Here is a 21,460-nt window from a genome sequence, read left to right as displayed (position 1 = left end):
AGTTGTAGAAAATGGTGGTGGGGAAGGCAGCCTGGAGGAGGAGACAGCATAGCCAGAGCATATGGAGAAATAAATTGGGTTGTTCTGTTGGGAAACTCCAAGAAGTGTTGTAGTGTGGGTGGTCCACGCAGTACCCAGGGTGTGACGAGCCATGTGGTGCAGGCTGGGTGACTGAGCCACGAAGTTTGAACTTAATATACAGGGGTGAGGAGAACAGAAGAGCCAGCCGACTTCAGGGTATGGTGTGGTACTTGGGAGTGAAACAGAGCAGTGTGGCCCACAGACCAACAGCATCCCTTGGGAACTTGTAAGAAATGCAGATTCTCAGACCCTACCCCAAATCTCCTGAATCAGACTCTTTGCAGGTGGGGTTCAATGGTCTGTTTAGATAAGACTTGCAGGTGATTCTGATGCTTGTTCAAGCTTGAGAAGGAGAGTATAGGAAGAACTAGAAAGAGAACCCTTTTGTGTCGTGGGGTGAAGGTGATGAATTTGGGCTTGAATGTGTTGAGATGTCTGGGGGGATGTCTAGGTAGAGCAATTAAAGTGTAGTCCCAGGACCGACAGCATCAGTGTCCTCTGGGAGATGGTTACAAATGCAGAATCAGACCCCCACCCCCCGACCTCCTGAATCAGAAGCTGTAGTTTGACAAGATCCCCAGGTGACTTGCGTGCACCTCACAGATGAGAAGCAGTGCTAGTCTAGAGGTTAGTTGGGTCCATGGGATTGATGCTCAAAAGAGGGGTCTGGGCAGGCAGTAGACACTTGGGTGTTGTCAGTTTCAGGTGGTAGTTGTAGGTGACACACTTCAGGGTTCGTGTATAGAGCTGGGAAGAGGGAGGCTAGATGTGGTGTCTTTGCTTGAATCATCACACTGACTGGTCAGAATTAACATCACCAAGCTGCACAGCATCACACATAATGAGCCCCTGGATGGTAGCCAGCCTGTTGTAAGAAAAGTGTTTTATGTGCTTCTTACCCTTTCCAAAATGCTATTTGCAGCCATTTTCTCAAGAAACAACAATTTCCCCAGACATCCATAGTAGGTCATTGGAAGAACTGGGACCGGAACCTGCTGTCAGAACACTTACTGCCTTGTTCTTGTCATTGTGGGGGAGGGAGGCTCTGCACCTACTAATGTCGTCAGGCTTGGGAATGTGAATGAGCAGAAAAAAATATCACACATGATATGCTCATAGATCAATAAAAGTTTGTTAAAGGTTGTCGAAACAAATGATGGAAAATGAATGATCAAAACTGCTTTCAGATTTGAGAAATGCATTCCTGTTGGTAACCTCAATTTGACCTTTACAACATCACTGTAAGTAGATAAGATGGGAATTATTCATGCTCCCATTTTAAAAAAATAACAGCTTTATTGATATAATTAATGTACCATAAAATTCACCATCTAGAGTGTATAATTCAGTGGTTTTTAGCATATTCACAAGGTTGTGCAACCATCACCACTATCTAATTCCAGAACATTTCCATCACCCCAAAAAAGAAACCCGTACCCTTTAGCAGTCACTGCCTATTCTCCCCTCCCCCCCAGCCCCTGGTAAGCGCTAATCTGCTTTCTGTCTCTATGAATTTGCTGTTTCTGGACATTTCACATAAATGGAATCATGCAATACATAGCCTTTTGTGTCTGGCTCTTTTCACTTAGAATAGTGTTGAGGTTCATCAGGATTGTAATATATATCAGTACTTCATCTCTTTTACGGCTGAGTAGTAATCCAGTGTGTGGATACGCTCTGTTTTGTTTATCCAGTCATCAGGTGATAGGCATTTGGGTGGTTTCCATCTTGCGGCTATTACGAACAAAGCTGTTATGAACGTTCACGTACAAGTCTTTGCTTGGACATATGTTTCCACTTCTCTTGGGTATACACCTAGGATTGGAATTGCTGGGTCACACGGAAATACTGCATGTAACTTTTTGAGCAACTTCCAGATAGTTTTCCAAAGTGACTGCACTATTTTACGTTCCCACCAGGAATGCATGAGGGTTCCAGTTTCTCTGCATCCTCTCCCAACACGTGTTATTATTTGTTCCTTTTATTATAGCCATCCTAGTGGGTGTAACTCATTTAATAGGTAAGAAAATTGAGGGTGCATTTTTTTGCCAGAGTTTGTGGAGCTAGTAAATGGCCAAGCTTGAACTTTTTTTAAAAAGAGCAAATACATATATGAAGCGTGCTCTGTGAAAGGCATTATTTAAGTCCTTTGCTCTTAAGTCGTTTATGTTTTACAACAACCTGAAAGGAAGGCACTATTATCATCTTTATTTATAAATGCATGCAGGGCCAGGACTGGACCTGAGATGCAACATTTAAGGAGACATCACAACCCTGAGAGTGAGTGTCTCCTTAAATGCTGCATCCTAAGTGCTTCAAAAAGCCTAGTGACTGGGGCTTCCCTGGTGGCGCAGTGGTTGGGAGTCCGCCTGCCAATGCAGGGGGTGCGGGTTCGTGCCCCGGTCCGGGAGGATCCCACGGAGGGGCTGGGCCCGTGAGCCATGGCCGCTGAGCCTGCGCGTCCAGAGCCTGTGCTCCGCAGCGGGAGAGGCCACAGCAGTGAGGCCCGCGTAAAAAAAAAAAAAACCTAGTGACTGACCCAAATTTCATAAATACCAGGTGGCAGAGCTGGGATTCAAACTCAGGAAACCTGGTTTCAGAGTCCAAGTCTAACCACTATGCTTTACAAACATCCATGTCCTTGACTTCCAACTCAGTCTTTTTCCATTTCTTTCTCAAGACCTAACTTTCCAAAATTAGCTAGAACTTTGACAAATGGGATATCCCAAGTAAAATCCCAGAGATGGGTTATGGGGAGACTAAGCAGAACTAATCAACCTAACAGCCCCCAGGGCACCTACCGGGAGCACCCCTGGTAGGGTTAACTGGCTACACAGATCCTCTCAGCCACATCTGTGCTTATTATCCCAACTCCGCATAAATCTACCCAGTTCATGTCAGCTCCCTTGCAAGTGGCCAGATGGACTCTGTCCTGGTGGGGAAGAGGCCATTCTGAACCATCAGGATGATTAGCTCTGACCAGCCGGCTGTAAGGAAAACACACATTCTCCTGGCCAAGTGGGGATGAATCTGCAGCTTGTCCAAGTGTTCTGAGTCAAGGATTCAGAAATCATCTCTCTCACAAGCACACCCTAACTGGCTGCTCCTTCTCTGTAGTCCGTTTATCAGAATTAACTGGCCATTTGATTCTGAATCATCCTCTTTCCGATGGTGCTGCTGTTCGGGTGGGTTTTGAATGGTTCTCTGGTTTAGGCAGAGCCTCCCACAAGGCAGTGTGAGTACGAAAATATACATGTGCACATGTATCAGTTACCCCCTCAGGGGTGATGGGCAGCCTTTGGAAAGATGCTTACAGAAGTCATCAGCCAACTGTAGTAGGCTCTCCCTCTGCCTCCTCTACTTTCCAAGAGCAAGGTCCAGTCAGTCTGGGTTCAGCACCTCTCACTGAGCTACAGCAGTGCAGCCCGGCCCAGACCAGCAGACTTTTGTATATGTCACAAACTCAGAGGTTTTTAAAACAATTTTATAGCTGTCTTTCTCCATTAAGCATAATAAATTTTATTGTTGAATTCTCACTCTTTTGTTTGGAATGTCAATTCTGTTCTTTGACTTTGTTCCTCAAGTCATGCTGGTGATGCTGGTCCAAAGTCGTTGGTCTATGGACCAGCATCACCAGCATCACCTGGGAGCTTGTTGGAAACTCAGAATCCTGGGCCCCACCCCAGACCTCCTGAATCAGAATCTGACTCTCTCAACAAGATCCCTAGGCGATTCCTGTGCACATTCAGATTTGAGAAGCATCACTCCATGTGTGTTTATTTCCATATTACCTTCAGCTGGGAATTCCACCCAGTACTTTCTGTGAAGCTAGAATTTTTGTTAGGCTTTCAGATCTTTAAAAAAAAAAAAAAGACAAACACACACACAGAAATTCTTTCCTTCACTTTTTCATGATGTCATTCATTCACGTTACCTGGCCTGCCACAAGAAGAAAAAAGCAAATTACATCCAACATATATATATCTATATATATCTATATATAGATATAGATATTTGTTTGTTTGTTTTAAGACTTCTTTGTTGTTGATTTTTAATCTAATTTCTTTCGAGATTTTTATCTTTCTGCATGAATCTTTGCTAGCATTTCTTTTTTTTGACATATTTATTAGACTATAATTGCTTTACAATAGTGTGTTAGTTTCTGCTTTATAACAAAGTGAATCAGTTATACATATACATATATATCCATATCTCTTCCATCTTGCATCTCCCTTCCTCCCACCCTCCCTATCCCACCCCTCTAGGTGGTCACAAAGCGCCGAGCTGATCTCCCTGTGCTATGCGGCTGCTTCCCACCAGCTATCTATTTTACATTTGGTAGTTTATATATGTCGATGCCACTCTCTCACTTTGTCCCAGCTTACTCTTTCCCCTCCCCGTGTCCTAAGATCCATTCTCTAGTAGGTCTGTGTCTTTATTCCCATCTTGCCCCTAGGTTCTTCATGACCTTTTTTTTTTTAGATTCCATATATATGTGTTAGCATACGGTATTTGTTTTTCTCTTTCTGACTTACTTCACTCTGTATGACAGACTCTAGGTCCATCCACCTCACTACAAATAACTCAATTTCATTTCTTTTTATAGCTGAGTAATATTCCATTGTATATTTGTGCCACATCTTCTTTATCCATTCATCTGTTGATGGACCCTTAGGTTGCTTCCATGTCCTGGCTATTGTAAATAGAGCTGAATGAACATTGTGGTACATGACTCTTTTTGAATTATGGTTTTCTCAGGGTAGATGCCCAGTAGTGGGATTGCTGGGTCACGTGGTAATTCTATTTTCAGTTTTTTAAGGAACCTCCATACTGTTCTCCATAGTGGCTGTATCAATTTACATTCCCACCAACAGTGTAACAGGGTTCCCTTTTCTCCACACCCTCTCCAGCATTTATTGTTTGTAGATTTTTTGATGATGGCCATTCTGACCGCTGTGAGGTGATACCTCATTGTAGTTTTGATTTGCATTTCTCTAATGATTAATGATGTTGAGCATTCTTTTGTGTGTTTGTTGGCAATCTGTATGTCTTCTTTGGAGAAATGTCTATTTAGGTCTTCTGCCCATTTTTGGATTGGGTTGTTTGTTTTTTGATATTGAGCTGCATGAGCTGCTTGTAAATTTTGGAGATTAATCCTTTGTCAGTTGCTTCATTTGCAAATATTTTCTCCCATTCTGAGGGTTGTCTTTCTGTCTTGTTTATGGTTTCCTTTGCTGTGCAAAAGCTTTTAAGTTTCATTAGGACCCATTTGTTTGTTTTTATTTCCTTTTCTCTAGGAGGTGGGTCAAAAAGGATCTTGCTGTGATTGATGTCATAGGGTGTTCTGCCTATGTTTTCCTCTACGAGTTTGATAGTGTCTGGACTTACATTTAGGTCTTTAATCCATTTTGAGTTTATTTTTGTGTATGGTGCTAGGGAGTGTTCTAATTTCATTCATTTACATGTAGCTGTCCAGTTTTCCCCACACCACTTATTGAAGAGGCTGTCTTTTCTCCACTGTATATTCTTGTCTCCTTTATCACAGATAAGGTGACCACATGTGTGTGGTTTTATCTCTGGGCTTTCTATCCTGTTCCATTGATCTATCTTTCTGTTTTTGTGCCAGTACCATACTGTCTTGATCACTGTAGCTTTGTAGTATAGTGTGAAGTCTGAGAGCTTGATTCCTCCAGCTCCGTTTTTCATTCTCAATATTGCTTTGACTATTCGGGGTCTTTTGTGTTTCTATAGAAATTGTGAAATTTTTTGTTCTAGTTCTGTGAAAAATGCCAGTGGTAGTTTGATAGGGATTGCATTGAATCTGTAGATTGCTTTGGGTAGTGTAGTCATTTTCACGCTGTTGATTCTTCCAATCCAAGAACATGGTATATGTCTCCATCTATTTGTATCATCTTTAATTTCTTTCATCAGTGTCTTACAGTTTTCTGCATACAGGTCTTTTGCCTCCTTAGGTAGGTTTATTCCTAGGTATTTTATTCTTTTTGTTGCAATGGTAAATGGGAGTGTTTCCTTAATTTCACTTTCAGATTTTTCGTTAGGAAAAATGATGTATAGGAATGCAAGAGATTTCTGTGCATTAGTTTTGTATCCTGCTACTTTACCAAATTCATTGATTAGCTCTAGTAGTTTTCTGGTAGCATCTTTAGGATTCTCTATGTATAGTATCATGTCATCTGCCAACAGTGACAGCTTTACTTCTTCTCTTCCGTTTTGGATTCCTTTTTTTTCTTTTTCTTCTCTGATTGCTGTGGCTAAAACTCCTGAAACTATGTTAGATAATAGTGCTGAGAGTGGACAACCTTGTCTTGTTCCTGATCTTAGTGGAAATGGTTTCAGTTTTTCACAATTGAGGACGATGTTGGCTGTGGGTTTGTCATATATGGACTTTATTATGTTGAGGCAAGTCCCCTCTATGCCTACTTTCTGCAGGGTTTTTATCATAAATGGGTGTTGAATTTTGTCGAAAGCTTTCTCTGCATCTATTGAGATGATCACATGGTTTTTCTCCTTCAGTTTGTTAATATGGTGTATCACGTTGATTGATTTGCGTATATTGAAGAATCCTTGCATTCCTGGCATAAACCCCACTTGGTCATGGTGTATGATCCGCTTAATGTGCTGTTGGATTCTGTTTGCTAGTATTTTGTTGAGGATTTTTGCATCTATGTTCATCAGTGATATTGGCCTGTAGTTTTCTTTCATTGTGACATCCCTGTCTGGTTTTGGTATCAGGGTGATGGTGGCCTCATAGAATGAGTTTGGGAGTTTCCTCCCTCTGCTATATTTTGGAAGAGTTTGAGAAGGATAGGTGTTAGCTCTTCTCTAAATGTTTGATAGAATTCGCCTGTGAAGCCATCTGGTCCTGGGCTTTTGTTTGTTGGAAGATTTTTAATCACAGTTTCAATTTCAGTGCTTGTGATTGGTCTGTTCATATTTTCTGTTTCTTCCTGATTCAGTTTCGGAAGGTTGTGCATTTCTAAGAATTTGTCCATTTCTTTCTGGTTGTCCATTTTATTGGCATAGAGTTGCTTGTAGTAAGATCTCATGATCCTTTGTATTTCTGCAGTGTCTGTTGTTACTTCTCCTTTTTCATTTCTAATTCTATTGATTTGAGTCTTCTCTCTTTTTTTCTTGATGAGTCTGGCTAGTGGTTTATCAATATTGTTTATCGTCTCAAAGAACCAGCTTTTAGTTTTATTGATCTTTGCTATTGTTTCCTTCATTTTTTTTTCATTTATTTCTGATCTGATCTTTACGATTTCTTTCCTTCTGCTAACTTTGGGGGATTTTTGTTCTTCTTTCTCTAATTGCTTTAGGTGTATGGTTATGATGTTTATTTGAGATGTTTCTTGTTTCTTGAGGTAGGATTGTATTGCTATAAACTTCCCTCTTAGAAGTGCTTTTGCTGCATCCCGTAGGTTTTGGGTTGTCGTGTTTTCATTGTCATTTGTTTCTAGGTATTTTTTGATTTCCTCTTTGATTTCTTCAGTGATCTCTTGGTTATTAAGTAGTGTATTGCTTAGCCTCCATGTGTTTGTACTTTTTACAAATTTTTTCCTGTAATTGATATCTAGTCTCATAGTGTTGTGGTCAGAAAGGATACTTGATACATTTTCAATTTTCTTAAATTTACCAAGGCTTGATTTGTGACCCAAGATATGATCTGTCCTGGAGAATGTTCCCTGAGCACTTGAGAAGAAAGTGTATTCTGTTGTTTTTGGATGGAATGGCCTATAAATATCAATTAAGTTCTTCTTGTTTAATGTATCATTTAAAGCTTGTGTTTCCTTATTTATTTTCATTTTGGATGATCTGTCCATTGGTGAAAGTGGGGTGTTAAAGTCCCCTACTATGATTGTGTTACTGTTGATTTCCCCTTTTATGGCTGTTAGCATTTACCTTATGTATTGAGTTGCTCCTATGTTGGGTGCATAAATATTTACAATTGTTATATCTTCTTGGATTGATCCCTTGATCATTATGTAGTGTCCTTCTTGTATCTTGTAATAGTCTTTATTTTAAAGTCTGTTTTGTCTGATATGGGAATTGCTACTCCATCTTTCTTTTGATTTCCACTTGCATGGAATATCTTTTTCCATCCCCTCACTTTCAGTCTGTATGTGTCCCTAGGTCTGAAGTGGGTCTCTTGTAGGCAGGATAATATGGGTCTTGTTTTTGTATCCATTCAGCCAATCTATGTCTTTTGATTGGAGCATTTAATCCATTTACATTTAAGGTAATTATCAATATGTATGTTCCTATTACCATTTTCTTAATTTTTTGGGGTTTGTTATTGTAGGTCTTTTCCTTCCCTTGTGTTTCCTGCCTAGAGAAGTTCCTTTAGCATTTGTTGTAGAGCTGGTTTTGTGGTGCTGAACTCTCTCAGCTTTTGCTTGTCTGTAAAGGTTTTAATTTCTCTGTCAAATCTGAATGAGATCCTTGCTGGGTAGACTAATCTTGGTTGTAGGTTTTTCCCTTTCCTCACTTTAACTGTGTCCTGCCACACCCTCTGGCTTGCAGAGTTTCTGCTGAAAGATCAGCTGTTAACCTTATGGGGATTCCCTTGTATGTTATTTGTTGTTTTTCCCCTTCTGCTTTTAATATTTTTTCTTTGTATTTCATTTTTGATAGTTTGATTAATATGTGTCTTGGCGTGTTTCTCTTTGGATTTATCCTGTATGGGACTCTCTGTGATTAACTATTTCCTTTCCCATGTTAGGGAAGTTTTCAACTGTAATCTCTCCAAATATTTTCTCAGTCCCTTTCTTTTTCTCTTCTTCTTCTGGGACACCTATAATTCAAATATTGGCGCTTTTAATGTTGTCTCTGAGGTCTCTGAGACTGTCCTCAATTCTTTTCATTCTTTTTTCTTTATTCTGCTCTGCACTAGTTATTTCCACTATTTTATCTTCCAGGTCACTTATCCATTCTTCTGCCTCAGTTATTTTGCTATTGATCCCTTCTAGAGAATTTTTAATTTCATTTATTGTTTTGTTCATCACTGTTTGTTTGCTCTTTAGTTCTAGGTCCTTGTTAAACATTTCTTTTATTTTCTCCATTCTATTTCCAAGATTTTGGATCATCTTTACTATCATTATTCTGAATTCTTTTTCAGGTAGACTGCCTATTTCCTCTTCATTTGTTAGGTTTGGTGGGTTTTTATCTTGCTCCTTCATCTGCTGTGTGTTTTTCTGTCTTCTCATTTTGCTTATCTTACTGTGTTTGGGGTCTCCTTTTCGCAGGCTGCAGGTTCATAGTTCCCATTGTTTTTGGTGTCTGCCCCCAGTGGCTAAGGTTGGTTCAGTGGGTTGTGTAGGCTTCCTGGTGGAGGGGACTAGTGCCTGTGTTCTGGCCGATGGGGCTGGATTTTGTCTTTCTGGTGGGCAGGTCCACGTCTGGTAGTGTGTTTTGGGGTGTCTGTGACCTTATGATTTTAGGCAGCCTCTCTGCTAATGGGTGGGTTTGTGTTCCTGTCTTGCTAGTTGTTTGGCATAGGATGTCCAGTACTGTAGCTTGCTGGTCGTCGAGTGGAGCTGGGTCTTGACGTTGAGATGGATATCTCTGGGAGATTTTTGCCATTTGACATTACGTGGAGCTGGGAGGTCTCTGGTGGACCAATGTCCTGAACTTGGCTCTCCTACCTCAGAGGCACAGCCCTGACTCCTGGCTAGAGCACCAAGAGCCTTTTGGCACATCTGAGGTCTTCTGCCAATGTTCAGTAGGTGTTCTGTAGGAGTTGTTCCACATGTAGATGTATTTCTGCTGTATCTGTGGCGAGGAAGGTGATCGCCATGTCTTACTCTTCCGCCATCTTGAAGCTCCTCCTAAGACCGACTTCTTAATTGCATCTCTCAAAGCAACATTCTGGATCCCCCCATCATTCATAGAGTCCTTACTGTTGCCAAGATTAATTGAGAAATGCCTAAAGGCAAAATAAACATTAGCACAGTTTAATTCTTAACTGTATCAGCTAAGAATGACGGTGCAATTAATGATAAAGATGTTAATAATTAGTTGTGGTCTGTTAAATGTTACGTTCAGTGGTTATGTAGAGTGAAGCAAGAATTTCCTCGTGAGGGCAGAAATTAATGTTTCACCTTGATTGCTATTTTAATGTGCTTATTTTAATGGGGCCATCCTGTAGAAACTCTTGGGCACATTTCCAATTTTACATAAATGTAGAATTAATTATTATGGAAGCATAAAATTTTAGAGCTGGAACGACCTTCGTGGTCATTTAATCCAGTTCAGTCATTTTACAAATAAGTAAGAGTTATATGTCTTACTTAAATTCTTCCACAGCGTTGGAACCTTGCTTCCCAACTCTCAGACCAGTGATGGTGAAACCTTCTCAGATCCCCACAGACAGAAGGGGGAGGAACTCTGAGGCATTCTCTTGCCTCAGAATTCCTGACGCATTGCTTGTTGTATTGCTCCCGAGGCTGTTACCCCACCTTGTGTTATGTTCTAGTTACTTTCAGTTGTATGGTTGGGATCTTGGGAACCCTCTCTGATTCACTTTTATATTTCTTCATCATTCCTAACTCTGTATTTTGCAAACAGTATTTTCACAATACATTTGTATGCAGTGGTGTGCTGGAGTTTTTTTCCCTGCTTGTTAGAGATGATTGTGTCTTCACATTGATAGCTTGAAATTGGCCATGGTGGGAGTACTTACACCGTGGAAATGGACAAATGGCACAAATCAGGGCTTTTTTCCCACTGGAAAGCCAGTTGTTGGAAATTTACATGCACACTTCTGTTTACATGATTGTCATAAGACCTCACAAGGCAGCTGGTCTTGACAAAACCTAAAGATCCATACCAATGTGAAGATGACCATTTACTCATTGTTCCGCCTGGGTTCCGCATTGTTCAGCTTCCTCTCGTTTCATCAGGGATTGAGTTTGACCCAGAGCAAGTCTCGCCTCAGGACTGCATTAGTCTTTGGTTGCTTAGCTAGGTTCCATTTACCTGGAAAAGCTATTTGGGCTGGAATGGTCATGGAAACAGGGTCTGAAATATCAGGTACAATTAAGTGAGAAAAAAACCCCCCACAAACTATTATCTGAAAAAGAGCGAACAGGACGTTACTCTGGCTGAAATTACAATTCTATCTTTATTCTTCTCAAAAAACCTTCAGTGGCTCCCTACAACCTACAAAAACACCCAAACTCCCTGACATAAATCACATACTGGCCGCAGCTTACCGTTCTAACCTCATTTTCCACCAGTCACATCACCCACTGTTTATTCCCACCTTCATTCTACATGGCATCCTCTGTAGAGCCTCTGTTCCAGCCTCCAGAATCTTCCATTCTCCTAGAAAGCCCTCTTTTACCTCCCTGTTCCACTATAAGCTCTCTCCCAGGCTTCTGTTCCTACCCAGTTCCCTCTCCCATGGATCAGAGCTTCTGGGTCAACATGAAAATCCTCTCTTGTGTGTCTCTCTTTAGGAGCAGGACCCGAGGTCCCATCGGCCCTGGCATGTATGGCTATGGTAAGGCCCCATACATCTTACCACTGCAGACGGACTCTGCACACCTGCCACAGAGGCTTCGGAGGCAGAGGCCCTCATCCCGGAATTCCAGGTCCCAGGGGGCATCTGGTTCTAGCCGTGGCTACAACCCTCCAGCCCACCGGGCCCCCCGACATGGACCTCTGTACCAGAGTGACAGCGGACCTCGTCCTGGACTGCAAGTCTCGGAAGGCTCCATCTACCAGCTGCCTTTGACCCATGACCAAGGCTTCCCTGAAGCCTCAGATCTCTTCCACAACCCAGAAACAAGCAGCAGCCCTGGCCTGGGGGCCCACAGGGCAGCTCAGAGCTTCTCCCAGCCTGCCCGATCTACAGCAATCTCCTGCATTGGGGCCTATCGGCAGTACAAGCTGTGCAACACAAATGTGAGTATACACCGCCTGAGAGTGGCCCTGGAAACAGCTGCTACTCTTATCTTTCTGCTGGTTGGCAGTAAACATGGTGGAAGGCAGAGAGGGCATGGTTTTTTAGGCCACGTGAATGCACCTTTTAGCTTCCCTCCCTTTCGTTTCTCTTCCTGTGTTCTTCCCATATACTTTTCTTTTTTATGTTTATTACTTTAGTAACTTACGGATAACCTCTTGAATCACTTATTGACAATCACTATTGCTGCATATAGCAAACAACCCTCACATTCTCAGTGGCTTTATATCAACAATATTTTTTCTTTGCTCGTGGGTCTGCGAGTCAAGTGCAGTTTGGCTAATTTAGGGCAACCAGTGGTGGTGTCAAAGATGTGGGAGTTTTGGGAGGTTTGACCAGCATGCGTATCATCCAGTAAGTTTCCTGGAGGCTCCCTGCTCTTCGAGGCATAGAGACTTTGGCTATTGTACTGTGGAAAAGTCTGATAGTGAAACATTGCTGAAGATTCCACAGCAAAGCAAATTATAAATGGAAACTACATAAGATGACCAAAGGTGTTTTTAAAAATAAGTATCAGTTTAAAGACTTTATATAAAAGAGAGAGGAATGAGAATGTTTAAAGGTTAAACTTCCAAGTTACTATATTTTTCATTAATAATTTAATCTGCCTTAATAGTCTGTTACTGGGTAACAGGACAGCTGTTATATATTAGCTTCAATTTCCTCATTAAAAATATATTTCCTGCTGTAGAGTCCATAGAAATGACTTAATTTGTGTTTTTAATAATTCCTCTGAATGCCTGGATTGCTTTTCAGCTTGTTCTTCCACTGACAGACTTCAGGAATTATTGATTTTTGTAAAGCAGTAATTTTCCTAAAGCCTAAAGTAATTTTCCTAAAGCCATCAGTCAACTAGTAAGTCTTAATTGAGCATCATTGCTTGTCTTGTATTGGACCAGGCTCCATGGAAGATAGAAGTCATATTATCTACCTCATGGAGTTGTTACGAGTATCAAATGAGGTGATGTTAAGAAAGTGCTTTATAAATAAAAAAAAAAATACTTGTGTCCATGATAAGACACAGTCCCTGTTCTGGAATATCCATTGCAATTTTTAAAAAATGAAATGAATTCATTTCTAATGTGGAATATATTCTCCCATTGACTAGTATGTGTCAGTTTTAAGGACCAAGTAATCCATAAAGAGAAGGGAAAAGAGAGAAGGCATTTGACATATATGTGGACCTGATATCTACTTAGCATTTCTTTCATTTAACCTACGTTTTTGAAGCATGCACTTTTTTCCAGACCTATGCTGCCAACAGCAGGGCTGTTTCTTCCCATATAAAAGCTGTGGCTTCTCCGGGTGCTGGATAACTCCACTACCAAGGAGATTGAATTGCAAGGAATATTTAAAAATTCTTGTGAATTCATGATGTCTGCATCATTTTGGACGTAGGTAAAACAATGTCTCACACATTTTCTTAGACAAAGAAGTAAATGTTGACAGAGGGTTGTACAGGTTTAACTCCCTTCTTTTCACTGTAACATTTTGCATGCCATCACCCCAAGTCACATCCTACTTACCCTTATTGAGAGAGAGCTTTCCTTAGAGGTCCCATTACTACATATCTTCTTTTTATAAGCCCATGGCTTCTTGTGACTTGGGCCATGCCCCATGGACACTTTAAAACTCCCTGTGTTAGTGGTCCCCCAAACCACTCCTAGGTTTAATGATTTGCTAGGAAGGCTCACAGGACTCAACATATAGTTGTATGCACAGTTATGATTTATTACAGTGAAAGGATACAGAGAAGAATCAGCAAAAAGAAAGGTGCATGGCGCCAAGTCCAGAGGAAGCAGGCACAGTCTTCCAAGAGCCCCGTCCCTGTGGAGTTGCACAGGATGTACTTCGTTCCCTCAGCAATGAGTTGTTACGTATGTGAAGTGTTGTCTACCAGGGAAGCTCATTACAGATTCCATGGCCAAAGTTTATATTGGTGGCTAGTCACATAGGCACCCTTTGCCTGCTACATACTAAAGTTCCAGGTTCCCAAAAGGAAAGCAGGTGCTTAGCATAAAATATATTGCTTGTCCATTCATCCGATGATGGACACTTAGGTTGTTTCCATGTCCTGGCTATTGTAAATAGAGCTGCAATGAACATTTTGGTACATGACTCTTTTTGAATTATGGTTTTCTCAGGGTATATGAATGGATAAAAAAGATGTGGCACATATATACAATGGAATATTACTCAGCCATAAAAAGAAACGAAATTGAGCTATATGTAATGAGGTGGATGGACCTAGAGTCTGTCATACAGAGTGAAGTAAGTCAGAAAGAGAAGGACAAATACTGTATGCTAACACATATATATGGAATTTAAGAAAAAAAAATGTCAAGAAGAACCTAGGGGTAAGACAGGAATAAAGACACAGACCTACTAGAGAATGGACTTGAGGACATGGGGAGGGGGAAGGGTAAGCTGTGACAAAGTGAGAGAGTGGCATGGACATATATACACTACCAAACGTAAAATAGATAGCTAGTGGGAAGCAGCCGCATAGCATAGGGAGATCAGCTCGGTGCTTTGTGACCACCTAGAGGGGTGGGATAGGGAGGGTGGGAGGGAGGGAGATGCAAGAGGGAAGAGATATGGGAACATATGTATAACTGATTCACTTTGTTATAAAGTAGAAACTAACACACCATTGTAAAGCAATTATACTCCGATAAAGGTGTAAAAAAAAAGTATATATATATATATATATATATATATATATATATTGCTTGTACATATAGTTGGAGCATAGTGAGTCACTCTTATCACTTAGGGAGTGGTGGGAACCCTTTTGAAATCCAAGTTCCCAGACATCAGCCAAGGACCAACCTTGCAGTCAGGCCTTTCTAAGGAGAGTAATCTCAGTCTTCTGTGTTGTCTTATTTGCACACCCTCCACGTGGACCCTTGTGCTCTAGCATCTTAGCATCAATGACCTTATGTAGACATGTACGTATCCTCCTCGATGTCCAAGTGAGGGGATGGCATGAGTCCCCCAATTATGTAAATCTTCCTACTCAAAAAGGAAAGAGGTGAAGGGTAATACTGTGAACAAGGAATGAAAGTTATCACTTATGTCCTCTTCAAAAATTAGAAAATAATGCATACATTTCGAGTTCTCACCCAGTTATTATCTGGGAGAAGAAAAAGAAGGGAAAGTAACCCAGAGTAGGTTGGAAATATCCACTGATTTCAGAACTTCATCCCTTTAACTAAGTGCCCAGTGTATCCCACCCCAGTTCTTGATGGAATGCCCCCTTTCTAAAACTACCCCACAATAAAGGGCTCAGTTCTGAGCTGTGAGGTCATGCTTATGACAGGTGGTCTGAATTAGGAGAAATGTTTTTGCAGCCTTCCAAATCTCCTCACTGGTCACAATCCCTCCCTCAACACAACAGAGAAGATGCTAAATGCAGCTACTTGTAGGTCGTAGCACTTGGTGCTGGAGCACTTAGTGAGGGGGAAGGAGCTCTGAGAGCACAGAGCAGGAGGCCACAGGGTTGAGGAAGCGAACAATTGAGCTGGGCTTTCAAGGATGGCCAAAAAAGGGATAAGAGCATTTGGGGCCAAGGAAGCAGCTTAGTCAAGGACAAAAAAGCAGGGTTGTTTCAGGATCTTGGGTGCTGCAGTGCCTGCCAGGTGGTAGGGACCCTCCTTCCTTTCCCTCCCGCCTCCTTCTATCCACTTTAAATAATCCCGGTCTTAATGGGAAACTTATGCTTTAACATCTCAGAATACAGAATTATCACATGGTCTTGCTGGACTTTCATACATGAGATTGATGGGTGAGAAACATTTTAAACACAGTGAAAAATCAGAAAGCAATTCTAATCAACTGGTTTAATTGGATGTTAAGCCTGCAAGACAGTGTGGGAGAGTGAGTTTGGGAGCTAAGTTGAGCTGGATACAAACCCCAGCTCCAACGCCGGGAGCTGAGTGTCCTTGGACAAGTTACTTAACTCTTTGAGGATCATCTGTGAAGTGGGGAGAATAATAGTACCTGCTCCATAGGGTTGACATGAGGTTCAGATAAGGTCATGTGTAAAAGGAGCTTGGCGTGTGCTGACACATTGTTAGTAAATAAACCGTTTGGACCTGGATAAGTGAACGTGGCTGAAGATAAGAATGGAGTAAGATGTCTGCATATCTGAACAGCTCCCAATTCCTAAGGGCTGAGTCATGGAACTGTGGATGAAATGGTCAGACTTGCTCAGAGTCCCCTTTTGTCCTTTGGGTTAGCTGTGGTTGAGAGTCCTTTCCCTTTGCCCAAGAATAAAACAAGATTGCTGAGAGACCCAGCATTTTCGCTGTGATGTGGCTTTCAATGTAATCACCCTTGGGTCATGTTTAAAGTGATAAAAGTCAGCCTATAGATAACTTCATGCCAATGAAGCCTTTATACCCTCAAATGTGCATATTTAATATTAAGCCCTACCTTGTGATGTCATCTGGGAATTTTAAGCATGCTAGTTTGTCTTTAGGATTGTTCAGTTCATATAAGATGTCCTCTATGAAATAGTACTTCAGTATCAGTAAAAATGCAGCACTAATGATCCCTGAATGTAGACTTTAAAAATAAGGAAGGTTTTATTTTTCCTTGCCTACAATGTGTATGAGGAAGTGAAGGTGATACACTCCAGTAAAAATAAAGAATCTGTGGTCTTTTAGAGCAAGCATCATCTTAGATGTCTACTAGTACAACAGTCCAAGTCACTCACTATTGCGGGTTTTTGCTTGGAGTCCATAAGCGCAGCACTGACATTGACTGAGTGGGGTCAGGGACGCTGAAAGTAGAGCAGGCTCTGAGCCTAAGCTCAAAGTCCAGCGGGAGAGAGAGACTCATAAATAGGTTATAACAGGCACAGGGCACAGGCACCACTCTACACGCTGTGTAGGCACTTTGAAATCTCCAGGTAGTGGAAATGAACCTGGCTTGGGTGGAGGCAGCAAAGGCCTCCTGCAGGCAATCCAGAAGGGAGAGTTTTCTAGGGAGAGGGAGTGACAGGGATCTGAGAGCCCCTTTGCGCTCCCGTAAGGGCTGAGGATCAAGAAAGGGCGCTTGGAGGACCTCTCAGTGGAATGAGATGCTTTTGCCATGAGCGGTGGCTTCACCTGCAAATATGTCTTCAGCAGTGAAGGGGCAACACAGGGGTGTCCATGGTTTATCCACAGCCCTGCACTTCCTCAGCTATGGCTAAAAATTGTAAGTATTCAAGCAATCGAGGAAATAGATAAGTTTCTTCTTCATGGACTTTCATTGAAGGTTAAGACCTGGGAGCAAAAGAACTAGAGTCTTTATAGGGGTGACACAGGGGAAGGAGAAAACCAAACCACAATCCCTCCTGGTGCCCGTGGAGATGTAGTAAAAATACAGTTCTTTTCTACTAGCTGTTTCTGGGGTTTTGTATTATTTTTTGCAAAATACATGAACCAACCAAGACACCTTATGCCCTCTGTCCTGGAGACCTAGGTGTCTCTCTCCTGCCTTCTTCTCTTAAGCACTGTGAGTTCAGTGCTTCCTCCCTGGAGAGGGGACTGACACACAGGCTCCTTCTGGATCAGGGAGGCTGGAGGGAGTCACCAGGTGCAAGGCGGGGGCAAGCTTTCGAGTTTTTAAAGGGCTTTGCTGCCAATGGAAAAATGATCCTGAACCTAGACTGAGTGCACTTAACATTTCAAGGGGAAAAACCTCTGGGGCTAAAAAGCAGCTTTTAGCAAACAACGGCTGTGATGAGTTCTGGTATCAATGACTCTCCAGTAAATTTCCCTGGGGTGGGACTGACTTCTGACAATGGATTTATCCATGTGGACTTGTTTCTGGCTCAAAGTAAGTGAAAATGAAGGGAAGATATTGGACAAATCTCAAATATAGCTAAGCTCTCTTTAGGCAGATTCTAATTCTATCCCATTCCTAGTCTCATATGAAATGAGAGGAGCTGACAAACAACTTCCTGCGTGCAGTTTACGGAGAAACTTAGCAAATGGGCCACGTCAAGAAGTCAGTGCAGTTCTGTAAGGTGTAAAACATGACAGGAACTGTGGGACCAGTTAGCGGATGGACAGGTCATCTAACTAGAGGGCTCAACGTAGGTTTCTCCTATCGTGAGCTTGTCACCAACCTCCTTATCTGGGAAATATATGCTAGTGTCAGTGCTTTTTGCCTTATTCTGCTTTCCATCTTTTCAGACCACTGGGAATTTTCCATAGAAAGTTCTCTTATTGACTTTCATATGTATATGAAAAGTGGCCTTACATATATATATATATGAAATATGTATATGAATATTTTGTGAACATATACATATTAAATATGTTAAACATGTAAATATTAAATATTCAAATAAATTTCATATAGATATATTTCATATGTATGAAATATAGATGTATGAATCATACACATATATATGAATTGTTCACAACTGTCACTTTTCATGATTATAAAAAGTAGTACAAATAGGAAGAAATATCACAGTGGTAGAGAGAGGTATATCCTAGTCTCTCTCCCAAGGTATAATCACAGTCAATCATTTAAAAGTTTTACTCTCATTCTCTCCATAAGTCTAAATAAGTGTACCAACATCTCTGCTTCTTGATATATCAACTTAAAATTTTCTCTGACTCCTTACTCTGAAAGATGAAGAAATGATTCTCTTTCCTCCCACTCTGCTGATCTCTGCTAGCCACATTTTATTTTCAGATATATTTTTATTATATATAGTATATTAACAGTTTTTATTGTCTTGATTTATCAATATTAGGAAGGATCAATCCCCTTCTTATTTTGCAAGGTTAGAAATGTAGTGCCCAGACAGTTCACCAAGTTCTTCTCATTGCATTATGTGTTTTGATTTACGTTTTATTTGTTGTTGGGCTTTTTCACTTTTGTTTATTTTGTTTTTTTTTTTTACCTTGGCCTGTGAAATCCCTGCGAGAGACTATTATGAGGGATTTTTCTCTGTATCCTCAATGCTTGCAACACCTGACACATAGTAGGGGCACAGTGACTATTTGCCTTTGAAGGAATTTCACATCCTGTCTCAGCAGATAGCAGAGGGGAAGAAACCAGTTTTATTAATGTGATCCCCAAAGTAGCCACTGAGAAATTTATGCTCCCTGGGTGAGTAGGAGCTTTGGATTTAAGTTTACGTTTTGCGACATACTTCCTGGTTAGTTAGAAAAAAAGATATTCTCTTTCAGACCTTCTTACAGACATAGAGATACATTCATAATCTAAAGAGAGAGAAATAAACAAGCATTCCTGGGGTAAGCCTAGGTCTGTATAGACATGTGTACAGAGTATTTATTTATTTATTTTTATAAATTTATTTTATTTATTTATTTTTGGCTGCGTTGGGTCTTCGTTGCTGCACATGGGCTTTCTCTAGTTGTGGTGAGCGGGGGCTACTCTTTGTTGCGGTGCATGGGCTTCTCATTGCGGTGGCTTCTCTTGTTGCCGAGCGCAGGCTCTAGGCACACGGGCTTCAGTAGTTGTGGCACGCGGGCTCCAGAGTGCAGGCTCGGTAGTTGTGGCACACAGGCTTAGTTGCTCCGCGGCATGTGGGATCTTCCTGGACCAGGGCTCGAACCCGTGTCCCCTGCACTGGCAGGTGGGTTCTTAACCACTGCACCACCTGGGAAGCCCTGTACAGAGTATTTAAAAAATAGGCTTCTCGCAGGTGAATGGATGGGCTTAGTTATAGTAATATCCTTTGGGTCTTTGATGTATTTATTGAATAAGAGAGAAACTCCTTTCTCTAGGAGAACAGTATGAACTTGGATAGGAAAAGAAAAAAGCGTTTGAGAACTAAGAAAACCTCAGTTATTTGTTTTTTGTTTTTTAAATCCAAAGCCTTTACCCAGCTCTTTTGGACAAACCAATTCACTGACTGTCTAGAGGGCCCTGGAAGTGGTAGGAGGTGGCAGAAGAGTTTTTGTGAGGTTGAGTTTGTTCCAAGTGACTTGAGAAAGCAGATATTAAACATATTTGAAAACTGTGCCGGATAACTTGTAAGAAATTGTGGTCCATGGTTATATGATTCTATATCATGTAACAAGATGATGGGAAATGAAGCCCATCTTCCATCTGTAGAAGAGAAAAGAAGGGAATGTTTGCTCAGAACACCTACCTGTCGGGCACCTAACAGCTTCTGGAACTGCTGGATTCATCTTTGATGTCTTCTTAGATTCCAATTCAGCTGACATTTATTGAGCATTACTATGAGCTAGAAACTTTAATATATTACTAGTTTACTCCTCACAGAATTCCTGGGTTAGGGGGTGAGGGGAGTGGTCCAGGGCTTGTTACTGAAATGCAGTCATTTAGGTTTAGAAGAGCAAACTGCTTTGCCCAAGGTCACGTAGCCACTTTCTCATGGCAGTGCAGGGACATTTTCTAGATTTTTTTCTTTAGATTTTTTTTTCACTCTGGTGATGTTAAATACATCATGTGTTGCTATGGTAGCCGGTCTTTTGATTGAATCCAGAGCAATGCAAAGGGTAAAAACAAAAATGCATATTGTACCCAGGCAGACCCCAAGGTCATGTTCCTTGGTGTCATCCTCATCGGGGATGATACCCTTCAGTCTCCTGGGGAACTGAAAGTAATTAATTACTGAAAGTTAATTGTGTGATCACCGACAGCGGCCTCTTGAGCAGTGAAGTTATGTGCGGGCGGGCAGTTGTCATCTCAGATTAACCAGGGTCACTAGAAACATAGTCAGAGTTTCCATAATACTCTTTGTGACTCATAGCAACTCCAGGCAGTTGTCTAGATGGAACTTTGGATAGGGCCTGAAGTGCTTTATCAGGATTCAGCACATTATATTAAAGTAAATCTTTATTCTTCTTCCCATAAGAGACCAGTGGGAATATCCCTCCCTCTTTGTGGTGGAAAGGAGTCATTTGAAGGGAGGTTATCTCCCAGGGCCATTGCTTGGCTATAAAGCTCTGGTCTTAGCTGGCCCCATCCTGAATGAGCCTGATCTCTATCTACATGGCTTTTCCCTTGTTTCAGTTTTCTGGCCTGAAGATTATAAGAATCCGTGCCCATAGAAAGGATCAGCTGTCTGCAGGAAATCTGCCCAAAGCCAACTCACAGTGTAATATAGAGACAGTTACTGATAAGGTGAGGGTGACTCAGTCTATGGCATCAGGAAACAACCCACTTAAAGTATAACAAGTAAAAAAAAAAAAAAAAAAAAAAAAATAAAGTATAACAAGTGTAAAATGATCTGTAACCTGGAAGTTTTAACTTCAGAGAGTCTGTTAAAATGAGAGGAGATCTTATACTGATAATAGTATAAGTACAAACAGATGTAATCTACAAAAGAGACCTGAAACAGAAATTCCCCAGCCCTCCTTGGTTTTCATCCTCAGTCCACGGCTCCCTGATCCT

At 41.3% G+C, this 21,460-nt stretch overlaps 1 protein-coding gene across 1 annotated transcript in view; it reads left to right on the top strand.

Moving 5' to 3' along the window:
* THSD4 (thrombospondin type 1 domain containing 4) overlaps positions 1–21,460 on the top strand; it is a 569,301-nt gene that overhangs the window by 92,986 nt on the left and 454,855 nt on the right. The window contains exon 4 of the mRNA XM_022579923.3: positions 11,559–12,006. Coding sequence (XP_022435631.1) covers positions 11,559–12,006 — 448 coding nt within the window. The remainder of the gene's footprint in view (positions 1–11,558; positions 12,007–21,460) is intronic.

The sequence above is a fragment of the Delphinapterus leucas genome, chromosome 2, assembly GCF_059928025.1.
Source record: "Delphinapterus leucas isolate spDelLeu-1000000601 "Yukka" chromosome 2, BTC_Dleu_Yukka2, whole genome shotgun sequence".
Lineage (NCBI taxonomy): Eukaryota > Metazoa > Chordata > Mammalia > Artiodactyla > Monodontidae > Delphinapterus > Delphinapterus leucas.
This window is presented reverse-complemented; position numbering and strand designations above follow the sequence as displayed.